Below are 14,782 nucleotides of genomic sequence, written 5' to 3'. Positions count from 1 at the left end.
CCATCATTCCTGAGAGTTTGGCTGTCTTTAAATTGTTTCTAAAGAATTTACTGGGGTGGGTGAAAGTGCCTGATATGAGTATAAACAGCTCAATTTTTCACCTCATTGCGAAACTTGAGATTACCTTTTGCAATGATCCAGTTAGTTCCTAGCCATGTTCTAGGAGAATGTTTTGGCTTCCCACTAGCCACTGTAGTAATTCCACCCAGGCCTTAGTTAATTGATTATTGCAAGGCTTAAGAAGTTTTGTGAATTCCTGTTAAAAGTCTGTAACGTCAAGGATATACCAGTATGATCTTTCCAAAACAGATAAACTCTCTGCAACTTCAGCGTTCTTGTCTCATCTCGTCTGGGGTTAGAAAGAGCTCCCAGTACTGGAGTGCTCGGGTGGCTGATGTATTCTAAAACTTACTCAGGGATCAGGGATGCAATCTTTGGTGTTCAACAGGAAATAGTATTCATTTCTTCATCAAGTGCTCAGTAGAATTGAACACTTTATAGCCAGCTTAGTAGCACTGTAATCCTCAGTAGTTCTACAAAAGCCAGTAGCTCTCACTTGCCTTTTAGAAATTTTCCTTTGTGAAAGAAAGTAGGTATGATTAATAATTAAAAAGGCCTTTTTCCTGCACAGGAGTGTATGGTTGTGCCATAATCCTTAAGACTTTTCTCTCCTTCTTTTTCCTTGGGATGGTACCATCTACAGTCCATGTAGTTTTTGTACTTGAAAGTTTGCTCAGTGGGATCATTATGCTTGAATTCAGTTCATTATATCTTGTTCTTTCATTGGAGACGTGTTTTTCTTTTAAGACTTTTTAGCAGAATATTATAGTTATTGTAGTTTTAATTTATCTTTCTACTTCAATCAGAATTAAAAACTCTGTTCAGTGAAAAGAAATTGAAAGCATGAAATAAGAAATACTTACTTTTTTTCTTGTTGTACACATTCTTATCTTTACATTCCTTGTCTGTCTGGAAAGAATGAAATTAATGAATAATCCTCTAAGGGAATTTTTTATGCAGATTGTGAGGAGGCTTGAAACATTTAAAGTTTTGAATGTACATTTAATTGTGTTATATTTTACACTTCTATTTCAGGAAATTCAAGATCTTATCAACAGTGGATGCACACAGTGAAGGTATAAGCTTGGTTAAGTAATTATACTGGCTATCCTTTTCTCTAAATCTTTGTACTTTTACATACATATATGTAATTGTAAAAGTTTGTTTATTTGCAAGGCAATATAAGTGCATTCTATAATAAATGTCATGCGTATGTTTTCTGCAATATTTCTTTCTTTTTTTGAAGATTTGTTTTTTTTTTTTTTTTGTAAGAAGCAAGCAGCCCCATGCACAAAACAAATGCCCAAACCCACATGTTTTTTCAGTCTGTATAGTCAGGGAACACTGCTGTTTCACGTTACATATCGTTACTGTGAATTAGGTGTGACAGCAGAATTTGATGCAAAGTTTATCACTTCTAGTAAATAGCAGTTTTGTTGAAATGGATTTGTGCAGTTTGGCTAGCAGAAGACCCTTGGTATAACCTTGTTATTCTGCAGGATTACTAAAATATATTATTTTAGAGTAAGAGAATTCTTGTGTGATTAAATGAGAGAGTCTTTTCTGTCAGGTCAAAGTATTTTTAAGTTGCATAATAAATACGGTAGGAAAGCATGAAAAATAGCCGTAACTTCTGAATTGATTTTGAAATAGTTACAATGAATGAAGAATGAAAATACATCATTCTGTTAGAATGCATTGATAAATGTGTCAGCTGTGATAATGATGTACTGTAACCCTTGTGTAGCTGCAGACAGCAGGTTGGGGAGCAAACACAGCTGTGGTTATTCTTACTGATTTAAAAAGATGGTTATTTCTCCAAAGTACGTTATTTTTCCTTGCTGTTGTCTTAAGGTTGACTTACGTTAAAATATTACTGAAGTACATCTTTTGTGTTTTTCAGAAAGGCGGTGCACTGATCAACACAGCAATGACCAAAGCCACTCCGGCTGTGAAAACAGCATATAAATTCGTAAGATCTTCTATTTCAAATAAATAATAAATAAAAATACTGCAAATTCCTACAACCTCTCATTCTTCCTGAATAGTTAAAAACCTTAGCATTTTATAAATCTATTGCAGAAAAACACTTCAGCCCGTAGAAAGTTTTGGCTTCATTTATTTTCTCATATAGCACTAGGATTTAGAGTTGATTCAGTCTCCCAGATAGATTATATGCAACAACAGAGATTTTCAAAGCATCAGTGTGCTGGTTTTGTTTCAATTATACTATATGCTAGAAGCTTATTTGAATATCATTTAGATATTTGATACACAGCTGTAAATTCTTCCTAACCTAGTGACAACATGATTGAAATATGGACTCTGAAAATAGAAATTCTCATTTACACTAAAGTCCTGTAACACAGCACAGGCATTAACGTGAGTGTAAAACATTTTGTAAATATTACATTTATATGTAATATAAATACAGTGTTATCGTATATAGTTACATAGTCTATAGCATTAACATGATGTAGAGATCTCTGCTCAGAAGACATATAGTTCATGGTAGACAAATGGAGTCCTGGCTTAAACAGATGCAATTTCACTTTGGCACAAAGTGCTGCACTATTGAAAAGATGTGGTAAAGCATTGATAATATGTGCAGCAAGTCTCTTCTATCATCTCTCTTTTAAGATGATACTAGCATACACATTTTTAGCTGGATTTAGTGCTTATACTTTTGAGCTTAAAAGATCTTGTTTTCAAAGACTGTCTAACCAATAAAGCATGTGACATTATATGGTACTATGCAGTATGGGAAAACAGCAGTAGTGTCAAATGAAGTGGGAAGTATTTTAAGGTTTCATTTTTAGTATATGGGAAAAGACTGTAGGCTTCCTTTTCGCTTTTCAAAATGTTTCACTAGTTGGATGCATAATAAGTAGTCCTGAATAAATCAGTACATCAATCTGAGTAAGTGTATTTTAAGTAAAGTTTTCAAACAGAAGTTTTAATTTTACATCAGTTGAAAAACACAGCAGTCATGGAGAAAAATAGGTAAATAAATACATTTCATATTCATGGATTCATTTATCATTAAAAAATTGGTTCATTAACAGGTTATCTGCAAATTATTCTTTTTCAAATTACACTAGCTTAGACTGTGGTTGGATGGTCTTCTCCCAGCCTTCAATTTTGATAATTATGTCCTTAATAATAAAGGTTCTTCAGAGTGAACTTCTGTGTATGCCAGGAAACATTGGTAGTTTTTGTAAGGATCTATGTATATAAGGTATTCAAATTTATACTCCATTTAGGATTTTATGCTATTGCCCTTTATAGTGCCTTCTACTAGAGGAATGAAATAGGCATTTCTTAATTGCTAGATAACTGACTGGTAGCCTTGAGTAATGTGCTTGGTACCATTCCTCAGTTAGAGCAAAGCCCTCCAAAATTCATCCAAATGCTGTGAGCATGATCTGGAAAGTTTAAAGTGTCTCTCAGTTTAGCATCTGCTACATGGCACCCCATTGTGCTGTTATTGAGCTTATAGATGTATGATTTAGAGATCAAAAAGTCTCTCTGACCTCTAGATTCGAGAAAATGATTTTCTGAAATCCTATGTATAGAAACACACAGAAAAAATAGGTGTCTTCTAGATATTTATGCCCTTAAATGTATTTTTTAAAGTCATATTTTCAAGACAGCCTTGAAGACTTTCGTAGTTTTTTTCCTGTGTGCATATAACAAATATACCTTTTTCTTCTGTTAGGGTTAGGGGCTTTGGTGCTTTGCCCCACCCCACCCACCTTTTTCTTTTTTTTTTCCTACCCCTTCTCTCTCCTATTTTTTTCAATATTTTTAAATGTAAGTACACAATATTCTGTATTGATAATTCATTTCTCTATGCTTGGCTGTTTTCTATGCAACAGTGATCTTTGGCTGCCTATTTTAATACACATAGAATTCTCCCCTAAGTAACAGCACTACACTGTTCAGCAACACTGGGCAAAATCTCCATCTGCATAAGAAATCATTTCTCTTAAGATTGATGTTGCCCTGCAAGTTGCCAGACTGGAACACTGTAACAGTCATCTTAAAAATCTTAACAGTTTTCCAGCATGCCTGACTGCTAAATACCCCTTTAAATTTAAAGGACAATTTCAAATAAAGGAGTACATGACCATTTTTAGCCTGACCTTAGCAATACTGGAGAATTTTTGTGTATGTATGTTTTCACAGCATTGGGAGGCATGTACTGGAAAAAAATCCTTAATATACAGGCAAGGCATAAATATAAAAAACATACTGACAATACATGTATGAAATTAGTGATAAAGATTATTGCCCTTCTTTATATCACAGGGTATTGTTTAAAAAAAAAGGTAAAATTAGTATGGCATCATAAAGCGTGTACAGCCAGCATTTTGCAGAGCTACTTAAATCCATTTATTTTTCTAGGCAAAATATCAGGCAAGGCAAGGAATAAAAGAAGTGAAGAGTAAGTTAAAACACAAGGTACGTAGTACACTTTTTACTTTCTCACATTGATTCCTGTATCAGTTTGAAGCTTATACTTTACAAATCACATGAGATTTGTGTTTTTAATGACTTTTGAAATATGCTTAGCCCTTTGTTCAACAATACATTTTTCATAACGAGCCCTCTGGCAACTATCTGTCATTCTATGCATCCACTGAATAATCTCTTTATTGTTTGCATATTTTATCATGGAACAACAGAGGTCTTCAAAGATACATTAACAGGATGTATGTTTTCATAAAGTTGATTGCTTTGATATCACAATCGAAGCCTTTGCTTCAAGCTGAGAATTTGAGAGGGGAGCGTCTTACAGTGCAGTGTATTTCAGAAAGTGTAGTTGTTCTTTTTGGTTCCATAAGATAGGTGAACAATGGCAACATTTAAAAATGAAGGAATAATTTTGTTTTGCAAAAGTAGCCTTGCAAAAAAGTCAGAAAAGATGTTTTTTTGGCATTTTGCGGCTGCTTTTCCTATTGAAAATTTTGTTTCCACATGAGATTTTTCTGTAGGGAGAATGATCTGGGTTTTAGATATATCTTATGCTATTTTAAGAAAACTTTCAAAAATATTTCCTAGACATTTGAACAATTCATCTTTTAAATGACAGTGTTGACAATTCAGCTTCTTGAAAAGCTAAATTTGATTTTCTTACTACAGATGGTATTTTCATGACAGTAATAGATTGTGGCAAGATAATTTTGGATGCATTCTGCATGCATAATATGGAGGGTACTTTGCAGATAATGATTATAAATAAAGGAATTTAAATCTGTTTTGTTGCGTAGGAGAGTGAGGAAGAGTATGGAACTTGCTGTGCTGGTGCAGTACGGACTGCTCCTGTCTACACACTGCATTGTGAGAAAAGAGCAAACTCTGAAAAACGAAGGCTGGCACAGGTAAGGCACCCGAAACTCCTGTTCTTATCCACATACATATGAGGAAGATTTTTGCCGCCTAATAGTAATTCATCAGTGAATCTGTTTAAGGTTATTTTACTGTCTGTGCTTGGCTGGTGATTAACAGACCTTATAGAAATACTGCTGTACTGCTGAATAGAGGAAAAATGCTATTCGTATTTTATCCCTGTTGAGAGGGGAAAACCTGGGAGATGTGTAAGAGATTTAATTCTTAAATGCTGTTTTTGATAAAGGCTTCTCACAGAAAATAGATTCTGGTCTATTCATAGATCTGTGTCATGTTATCTTTTTTTGTTTCTTATAGGGGGGCACATTCATTTTGTATTTATAATAAATTGATTTTGCAGTCACATGGCCTTTATCCTTACTTAGATAGTTATGATTTGTTATTTTATTAACAAATCAGCTAGATATTTCAGTGCATATCTCTTGTCCTTTTGTTCTGTGAACCTTTCTATTCTTGATTTGAAGTAACAGGTGTAGCATCTCAACTTTGGCAAGTGTTTTCATGTCTTTGGATTCATGTTGACAGTTTTATTTCATAAAATATTTTTTTTTAACACATTTTTCTGGGAATAAATGCCTGCATATGTACATGTTTTAATGTGTGGGTGTATATTTTATATTGTTATTGCATGTTTTTAATACATATAATTAATGTTTATACGTGGATTTTTAATGCGTGTGTCTTCCTCATATGGGAATTAAGTATAGAAATTCAGTCCAGTGGATCTAACAACACTTTGTTTTATACTTGAGATATTGCAATGATAAAAATCTGAATTTTCTACTTAATCAATTTGATTTTTAATCAGGTTTTATGCATAACAAGTATGAAAATTTAACATAGAATTGTTGCAGATTATTGCTAAATTATGTTAAAATTGTACATTAGTATTAGGTCATTGTTTTTAGTAGGCTTATTTATGATACAAAGACTAGACTTTCTTCTTTGATTATTTAGGTAGGTTTCACTTTGTACGTGTTTTTGTGATTTTAAACTCTGTGCCCTCAGTATACTTTTATATACACATACTTTTATGTATGGGAGCTGTGGTGCTGGAATTCTTTTGAGAATTTGTGTACAGTAGATTTTCTTCACTGAGTATGAGAAGATACACAAATCTAAATGCATGAGTACAGAGCTCTAATGTTAATAACATGAATAGTTCTGCAAATATTTGTTACTAATAGGTAATTGTCTTCTTAATACATAGCAACTTCCCCCCACCCAAATAATCTGATTGTGTGATATACTAAAAAGCTTTTAATGAATTCTAAGCCAACATTCACAGATTAGTGTAGGTGATTTTACAATTGTATGTATCTGTGCAAATATGTAACACAAATGTATCCTTGTAGTCAGTGAATTTTTAGAGTCTGCTTTTATTAACGAAAACTGCAATAATTTGCTGATATGGTAGTGCTGCATACTGTTAGGTACAGGAGTCCAGGGATGTGAAGGAATATTATTTACCTTGGTACAATTAAACATTTCTTTTGAAGGCCTGTGATTGGACAGAACAATTTAACTTCTGTATGCTTTTGTGTTCATACAGCTGTATATGACTGAATCCTTTAATATCATTGTTGCTGTTTCTACCAGTCATCTTTTAGTTTTGAAAACAAGGCAGGAGTGCGTATCAGTCCATAGTTTTGTTTTCATATATACATATACACATGCATGTTTATGTATGTGTATACATATGTAGGGTTTATTTACTAACAAAACTTGTAACTAATAGCCCTGCAGTTTTGCCCTGCTGAAGGTCCTGTGTGTTCTCCCCCGCTCTTGTCCCAAATGTCACATGAGCCCACTGAGAAGGAAGGAGCAAATGGTGGTCACTTCCCAAGAAATCTGCTCTCACATAGTCTTCTTCACCTCTCACTCATCCTATTCCCACTTCCTCCTCCTTCCCAAAAGCAAAGAAACAAAAATGTTTCTAAAAAGGAAGTCTGCTATTCCTACTCTTGTTTGGGGTTTTTTGTTGTTTTTCTTGTTAAGTATGTGAATAGGGTAACATAAATGTAAGTTCTTCATGAGTAAGTGGTGATACTAAACTTGACATCCAAATTAAAATATATATTTGAATTCACAGTGCTGATGTGCAGTTTGTGCATTTTGGTGTATATTTAAGGTAATAATGAGATAGTAAATTGCAATATCAGTGTATTTGAATTTACCCCAAAATGTAAACAAAAACAAACAAAAGAGATTGCTTTTAATGGTCATCTTGCTTTCAAACAAGGGCCACCTCTGCACTTCGTTACTATTCTCTTCCATACTGAAACATTTAGAAACTTGTAAATATAAAGAATTTGGTATAGTATTTTGTCATGTTATATGCAGGCGTTAAGCTTTTCATTCTCTACTTCTTAGAAACATCCATAAATACTAATAGTTACCGAGATGCTGTAAAACATTTACTTCAAAACATGGTGTGATATGAAATTTTGCTTCGCTGTAAAAGATTATTTTAATAATTGATACATAGTAGGATTTTGAGGTCTGGGAGGATGTTTCCTTTACAATAGGAAGTGAATCTGCTTTTACTCCAACAAATAGCAGTTTATTTGTGGGTCTGCTAATTGGTAAGGTTATTTCCTGTTTTGTTGATGAGGCCTTAATAAATGTCAAGGGTACAGCCATGAAGATCTCCCAATTAGGCTTTGCGTTTGTAAAACCCAACCTCTTTGCTTTTGTGTGAAGATGACAGTTCCAACTGCAGCCTCAGCCTAACAGGGCTCAAGGGAAGGGATACTTCTCTGGTTTTATTGAAAACAAGGCCAGTTTGGCCCAGGGAGAATACCAGCACTGGTCACAGTGCAGAGCCATTTTTTACAATGAATATTTACTAAGCTTTATCACTGCTGTCATAGTGGATTTATTGTATTTTCTTTTTTTTCCCCAGATTAGCGATAGACTTTGAAAAAATTTAACAGTAAATCAGAACAATTTATAGCATGTAAAATAGCTGCCAAGGCCTAATCAGAGAGTAAATAATTGTGTTACTGCAAACTGTAGCGATCAGCTAGCCCTCCTATCATTTTCATTTCGAAAGTGTTTCCTAAAGAAAAGAAATAACAGGAGTGCCATCATACGTGCCTGTGTGCCTGCGCATGTGCACACACACAATTAATCTTTACCTAAGATGAATTGTTCTATCTCTGTAATATTCATTTGAGCTTGCTCTTGCTTAGGTTAGCTGTTCTAGGCTTTTTATATGGGTGCGAGCTTAACTGTATTGCAAGTCAACATTAACAGATGGATTGCCCTAAGCAAGGGAAAACCACAACACAAAATCTAGTGAAAGTGGAGGACTGAAGCTTTTTATTGTTAAGCCTTATTAAAACCTTGGCATGTGCACTGCTGTTAACTGTTTCATGCCTAGATCTAATAATACATCTCTCGTACATTAATTAGGAATTAGCACCTACATTTTTTTAAATGAAAATTAATGCAAGGATGAGATTGTTTCAGCTCATCTTGCAGTATCTTGCCAACGATATAACTGACTTCATTTAACTATTGATGAGGAGGGTATGGCAGTGCACATATTAGACTACTGCACATTCCGTTTCTGCCTAATCTATTTTAATTCTGTTTCATTATAAGCTCCCAGGTGATGCAGTTTTCTTGGTAGACAGGGGCCTAGACGTAGTGAGGACTCTATAAAATTGTTCCAATTTAATGTATTATTAAAAAGTAAGCATGTTTATTATAGGTCTGGATAGAATTCCAGGAAGATCTGTTTGACTTCATGAATATGATCTTTGTGATTTTACTGTTATATCAGGTGATAGGGAAGCTTATAAAAAATGGAGAATTTCAGGATGTCAATAGTCCTAATGTATTCAGTGGCTAATGAAACATTCTTGAAGATTTGCAGAATACCAAATAAGAGCTACCAGTTCAGTTTATAATTAGTAAGATAGCAATGCCCCCTTGTCTCTAAGGAAGTATATGTAATACCTGTACCTTTAGGCTTGCACTACCTTGCAGCTGTAATGGAAACAAGGTTTGGTTTCGAAGTGTGGACTTACCAGGAATCCCTGTGTGTCAGCAGTGCTTTAAAAGTTTGTATATAGAAGAAAACAAGTGAGCTACTTCCCATGACTATGCAGGATCTAAATACAGTGCCTAAGAATGTTTTAGAAACACTTTTGCATAAGCAAATAAAAGCCAAGTTAGACTAAACTTTTTCCTTGATATTTTCAAAAAGAAGAGAATTATCATATTTATTCTGTTTTTGAAAGCTTATTGCAAATGCAGCTCTTAAACTTTTACTGAAGTGTATCCTAGTAACTAGACAATATATAATTCAGCTGGCAGTAGGTATACTTGGCTTCTGTTCAACAAAGATAGCAAGTGTCAGGCAGGAGGATGTGTTCAGAATAACCTTACGAGTGCCTGGATTTATCAATACCCCTGCAATGGCCAGTAAAATGAATGACATAATAATTAGCTACAAAAGGCATCCAATAACTGATTACCCTCCTAACCTGAAAAAAAGTGGTGAGAGTGGGCTATTCTGAAGACACTTTTTTTCCTGGGAAGATGAGGGGAGAGGGAATTCTTGTGATACTGCAGTGTTAAATATACATATTCTGTGACTGGAACCCCTGTAACAAAAAACCCCACAAAATAAACAAACAAACAAAACCAAACCCACAGACAACTCCACAATATCTTCAGAAACATAAAAACTCTGATCAAGGGCATTTACCTGTATTTGGATTCAGATAATGTGCTTAAGATCACATCTATGCCTCGCATCCACAGATAGTACTGGTTATATAGCTGGAGGTACTCTCACTGACTAAAATATTACAAATTGACAGATGCCATAAACAGCAAGAAGTAGTTTTTAGTATGAATCCTGTTTTGTTTCTTTAAAATGTAGGCTTGAAGTAAGCTTTGGTTTATTAGTAAATTCTGTTTCTTTAGATAACATGTTATAATTTGAAAATATTATAGATTACATTATCTTCCTTTAATTTAGAGAAAAATCTTTTGTCTTGGTGTGTCAAGTAAGATCTCTTCATTCCACAAAACAGTCAGATTTCCTTTTAATTAAAAATGAAAAAGCTAGGCAGCAAAAATTCAAATTGTAGATTACGAGAGTGCCCTCTCGTGGCTCTGGTACCTTTCCAAAATAGCATGGGCACACATGCATCCTTTGCCTTGTAAAAACCTTGCTTTTTACAGCAGAACCCCTCTTAGAAATTAAGCCGTACTTCCTTTCTTTTTATTTTTTTTTTTCTTTCTTAATGGAAAGATTGGATTTTGTGCAATTTAAACATTTAGATGCTTTCAGGTAGCATGCATAATACTGTCTTCAGGAATATACACTTCTAAGGAGAGGTATAATTACAAGATGGCTCAAACCTTCTCCCTCCCCCCTCGATAGTAGATACAGCCTCTAAACAGTGACAGTGACTGATCTGAATTTAGTCCATGAACACAATTAAAGAAAAAAGACTCAGTGTAAGTTTGTAAAGCTTGTTTGGTTTAATTCAGTGTGGTTTTAGGTGAGCTCTCCTCTTCTCTGCCTGATCTCTTCTCACCACTGTTTTAAGCAAGGGACTGTTGCAAGTTTCTGCAGAAGACTTCTGTTTGCTCTGCACCCATAAACTAGTGTAAAACTTGTGGCTGCCTCTTCTTTGAGTTTTGCAGTAGGCAACATTTGAGAAATCTCTCCACTAATTACCATGACACCAATTAAAAAAAAAAAAAAAAGCACGATAGGGTGCTGGTCAGGAAATCACTCTGGAATTTTTTGTTACCCTTTGGGCATTTCATGGAGTGCTTGACAGGACAAAGTCATCTAACTCTTATTTATCCTCCTGAGAGAGACATTTAGACAAGCAAAAAGTTTCCAGAGGCTATTTGTGGCTATTATTGTTACCTGTTCTAGTTCCTAACACATAGAAAGGCAGCCTTTCTGAGGGTAACCTACCAAGGTTTCTTTGTTCTGAGGATCTGAAAGAAAAAGCTATTTCACAAAGCACCTTCAAAACTGGATGAACCTTTCTGTCCTTAGTAGTTCATTGAAATAACTGGATTAATTTTTTTAACAGGAGAATTTATTGACATCTAAGGTAACAATGGTATGCTCTGCTTTAATTTGCTGTGTATCTTCTGTCTTCCGTGGGTCGTGTTTTGGCTCCACCTAGCCAAAGCAGGGAGCCAGAAGAAACATAAGCAAGTGGCTGGGACCTGTATCCCAGCTTCCGTGTTGCCTTTGCCTTCTGGCTTGAAAGTTAAAGAAATTTAATTAAAAAATAAAGTTCTGCTGGAGGCAAAAGGAGGGAGAAGTAGAAGAAATGGAGAAAGCCATTACTTCCGGGATCTTGTCTCTGAATGTGAAAGCCTAAATTCAGGCCAATTTTAGATGGTACTGAAATGCTGAAGTTATCAGCAGTGCTACTTCAGGCTCTTTCTGCAGTAAGTGGAGAGAGAGGAGCATGACCAAAGGGCTCTCAGCCCACCTAGAATCTAGATTGCATTCTGATGATGAATCTTTCCTGCTGTTTATTGTGTAATTTAGGCCCTAAAATATCTGAAATAAGTGAGTAGCATCCAAGTCTGAGTGCCAGCCAAGTTCCTTGGCACTGTGTAGAGAATCTTGAAGTCTGGAGGTATATGGTTTTTATATTTAGGATACGTCCACATCATAAATTTTAACTCCAGTGGTTTTGGTAAGTTTTTCTTTGAAAAAGTCACATGTGATCTGCAATCAACACTTCTAGCAGTGATTTTACATGTGATAGTTCTAATCTAAGGATACAGCACACATTTGAATCAAAAGATCAATTTAACCAGCAGTTGCTGTTTTTAAGAATTGTATCAAACAGGTAGCATGTTCGAGGCAGATGAACTGGGTTTATAGTTCTTCAGTTCACTGAAGTTACACACTGTGCACCTGAGTTACTTCTGGGTCTCTTGACTTTGCTGTTAATGTCAAACAGCAGTCTCTTTCCTGCCTTTGTGCATACAGACATGGATCAGTTTTACTTTTCTGACACACAATCCCCCTTATCGTTTCTCTCTCCACTGTGACCCCCTCAACTCTCCATTCTGTGATTTCCCTTCCCTCTAATCATTGAGTAAATTTAAGCCACTGATAACCATCAGAAAGGGAAAATAAGTGATATTTTTCTTAGTTATTGTAACTGGACGTTCTGCCTGATGAATCTGATTCTTAAAAAGTTCCATAGAGAATACTTGTTTAGAAAAAGCTGCTCACCTCAGTTGTTGCAAATGGCACTGAAAATCTCTGCGTCCTGTTTTAAAAGACTAACACTTGTGCTTGTTGCCAATTAAAGTGAAGCCAGACTGCCTTCGGCTCATGCACTCTCTGCAGCTAGAATGATGTGTGGCATGGTGCCACAGTGTGTCATCTTAAAATGGCCTTTTTTGCTAAGAATAGCCTCTTTGCCACTGAGAATGAGTGAGATCTGGCTATTTGGAGGTGATACCTGACTGTGGGCAGCATGGGGTCTTGATCTGATTTGGAGGGCAGGAGATGGTGCAGGCTTCCTAAGGGAAAACAGTTTGTAATTCTTAGAAAATGGAAGTTTGTTTGGGTTTTGGAGAAAAACATAACAATTTCTGAAAAAATATCTCCAGATGCATTATTAGTCCTTAAAAATCAAAAGCAGTGTTACAAAATTCATTATCTGTGTTCAGGTCTATAGCACACATAAAAGGTAGGAAGCTTGGAGTTTGTTAATTTTTCACCAGAGTAATTTAGAATGTAAATAATAATATGCTATCCATGACTAAGTATCTCAAAAATCTGTCATCCTTATTTGCAGAAAATCCCACCTTGGCATGAATATCAATGTTTCCTTTAACATTATAGAAGTCAGTGGAGATCTCTGCAGCACAGCTTACTTCTCATTTCAGAGTACTGTGTCCGTACTCTTTCCTACACGTTTCTGGTTGTCAGGATTTCCTGCTTTTGCAGGCTCTTTATTGTCACAGAAAAGGATTTCTTTCTACCACTGGGGGCCTACTTGTTTTCTCTGTTTCCCTATCATTTTAATTAACAGGTTCTCAGAATTGATGACACTCGTCTCATGGCATACAGCTGTGGATGTTTCCAACCACTTCATGTTCTTTCAAATACATCATCTGTATGTCTGATTCTGTTAAATCAGAGAACGTTTCTGTCCTAGGAAGGATGAAGGTTTTTTTTTTATGTAACATAATAGTTTTTAAATTATCCATTAGTCCTGTGTTGTTGTAGTTGTAATAATAATAATAATAATAATAATAATAATGGCAAATATGGCACCCTATATAACATCTATTTCATTTATATCCAGGACAAGTTTTCTGATACCAGAGCGTTATTTTTGTGAGGCATCATTACTTTGTGTTACTTTCTGTGACTCAAACCACACAAGAAATTTCTTTGAAGGGATTTCTTCTAGAAATTAATTTGGAATTATTGCTTGTATCTATCCCGATCTGGTGTTCACGTAGCTAATTGGTATCCCTGTTACTATTTAGACTTGTGTTTCTTTGTACCATGTCTCAGAAAAAGAAGGGCATTAAAGAAGAGAAAGTTTAGAAACTACTACCTTTCCATATCTCTTCTTTCCTTATTATTCCATCAGCCTCCGCTCTTACACTTAGTGGAGTGTAATGTGAAATACTTTCCGTTGCTTTCATTATGCTGTGATTTCATTATCTATTGCTTTAGGTCTTTAACCAGAAAGGAGGGCAATGGGTTGTGCTTAACTGTAAAGTTTGCTTGAAAGATCTTTTGCTTCCTTACTGGAGGTGAGCCATAATTATGTCTGTGATTGAGTTGTAGAGAATGATAGGTAAAATAAAATACTGAATCATAAGTAACAGTAGATTTGTATTTATTTTGCTTTCTCACAATGAAAAAATAATCTTTAAATTTTTAAGAAAGAGAAAATAATACCTCACAGATGTAAACCACAGTAGATATTTTTCTTTTCTTGAAACTTTATGTGTTGATGTATTGAGTAGCCAGTAAATGTGAAATTATGTGTGTGCTGCCATTTATCAAAAGATTATTTGTTTCTCACTTTGAGGACAATTAATAACAGCAGCCTTGTTAAACTTCCTGCCTCAGTATCGATCAATAAGCACTCATTCAAGAAAGCTGCGCTTCTGAAAGGTCTAGCATTAAATAAAAAGTTGACATTTTAAAGATTGACTTTCATGCCCAATCAAGAATGTAACCACCTTACATTTGAATCCTTTAGCATTCGTGTATTTTGTCTACATTTTTGTTTCAAAGTAGTACATTTTATGAGGCTACCAGCAAGCGGAA

At 35.0% G+C, this 14,782-nt stretch overlaps 1 protein-coding gene across 3 annotated transcripts in view; it reads left to right on the top strand.

Annotated features, from left to right (window-relative positions):
* The window catches only part of DENND1B (DENN domain containing 1B), a 153,929-nt gene that overhangs the window by 131,810 nt on the left and 7,337 nt on the right, over nt 1–14,782 (top strand). For all 3 annotated transcript variants that reach the window (XM_062613427.1, XM_062613426.1, XM_062613428.1), the window contains 4 exons: nt 1,096–1,136; nt 1,964–2,032; nt 4,468–4,524; nt 5,334–5,444. In XM_062613427.1, the coding sequence (XP_062469411.1) occupies nt 1,096–1,136; nt 1,964–2,032; nt 4,468–4,524; nt 5,334–5,444 (278 nt within the window). The remainder of the gene's footprint in view (nt 1–1,095; nt 1,137–1,963; nt 2,033–4,467; nt 4,525–5,333; nt 5,445–14,782) is intronic.

The sequence above is a fragment of the Pezoporus occidentalis genome, unplaced genomic scaffold, assembly GCF_034315485.1.
Source record: "Pezoporus occidentalis ecotype Australia unplaced genomic scaffold, CSIRO_AGI_Poc_V1 ctg167, whole genome shotgun sequence".
NCBI classification, from domain to species: domain Eukaryota; kingdom Metazoa; phylum Chordata; class Aves; order Psittaciformes; family Psittacidae; genus Pezoporus; species Pezoporus occidentalis.
The sequence above is the reverse complement of the archived record's forward strand: the minus strand, read 5'-3'. Positions and strand labels throughout refer to the sequence as shown.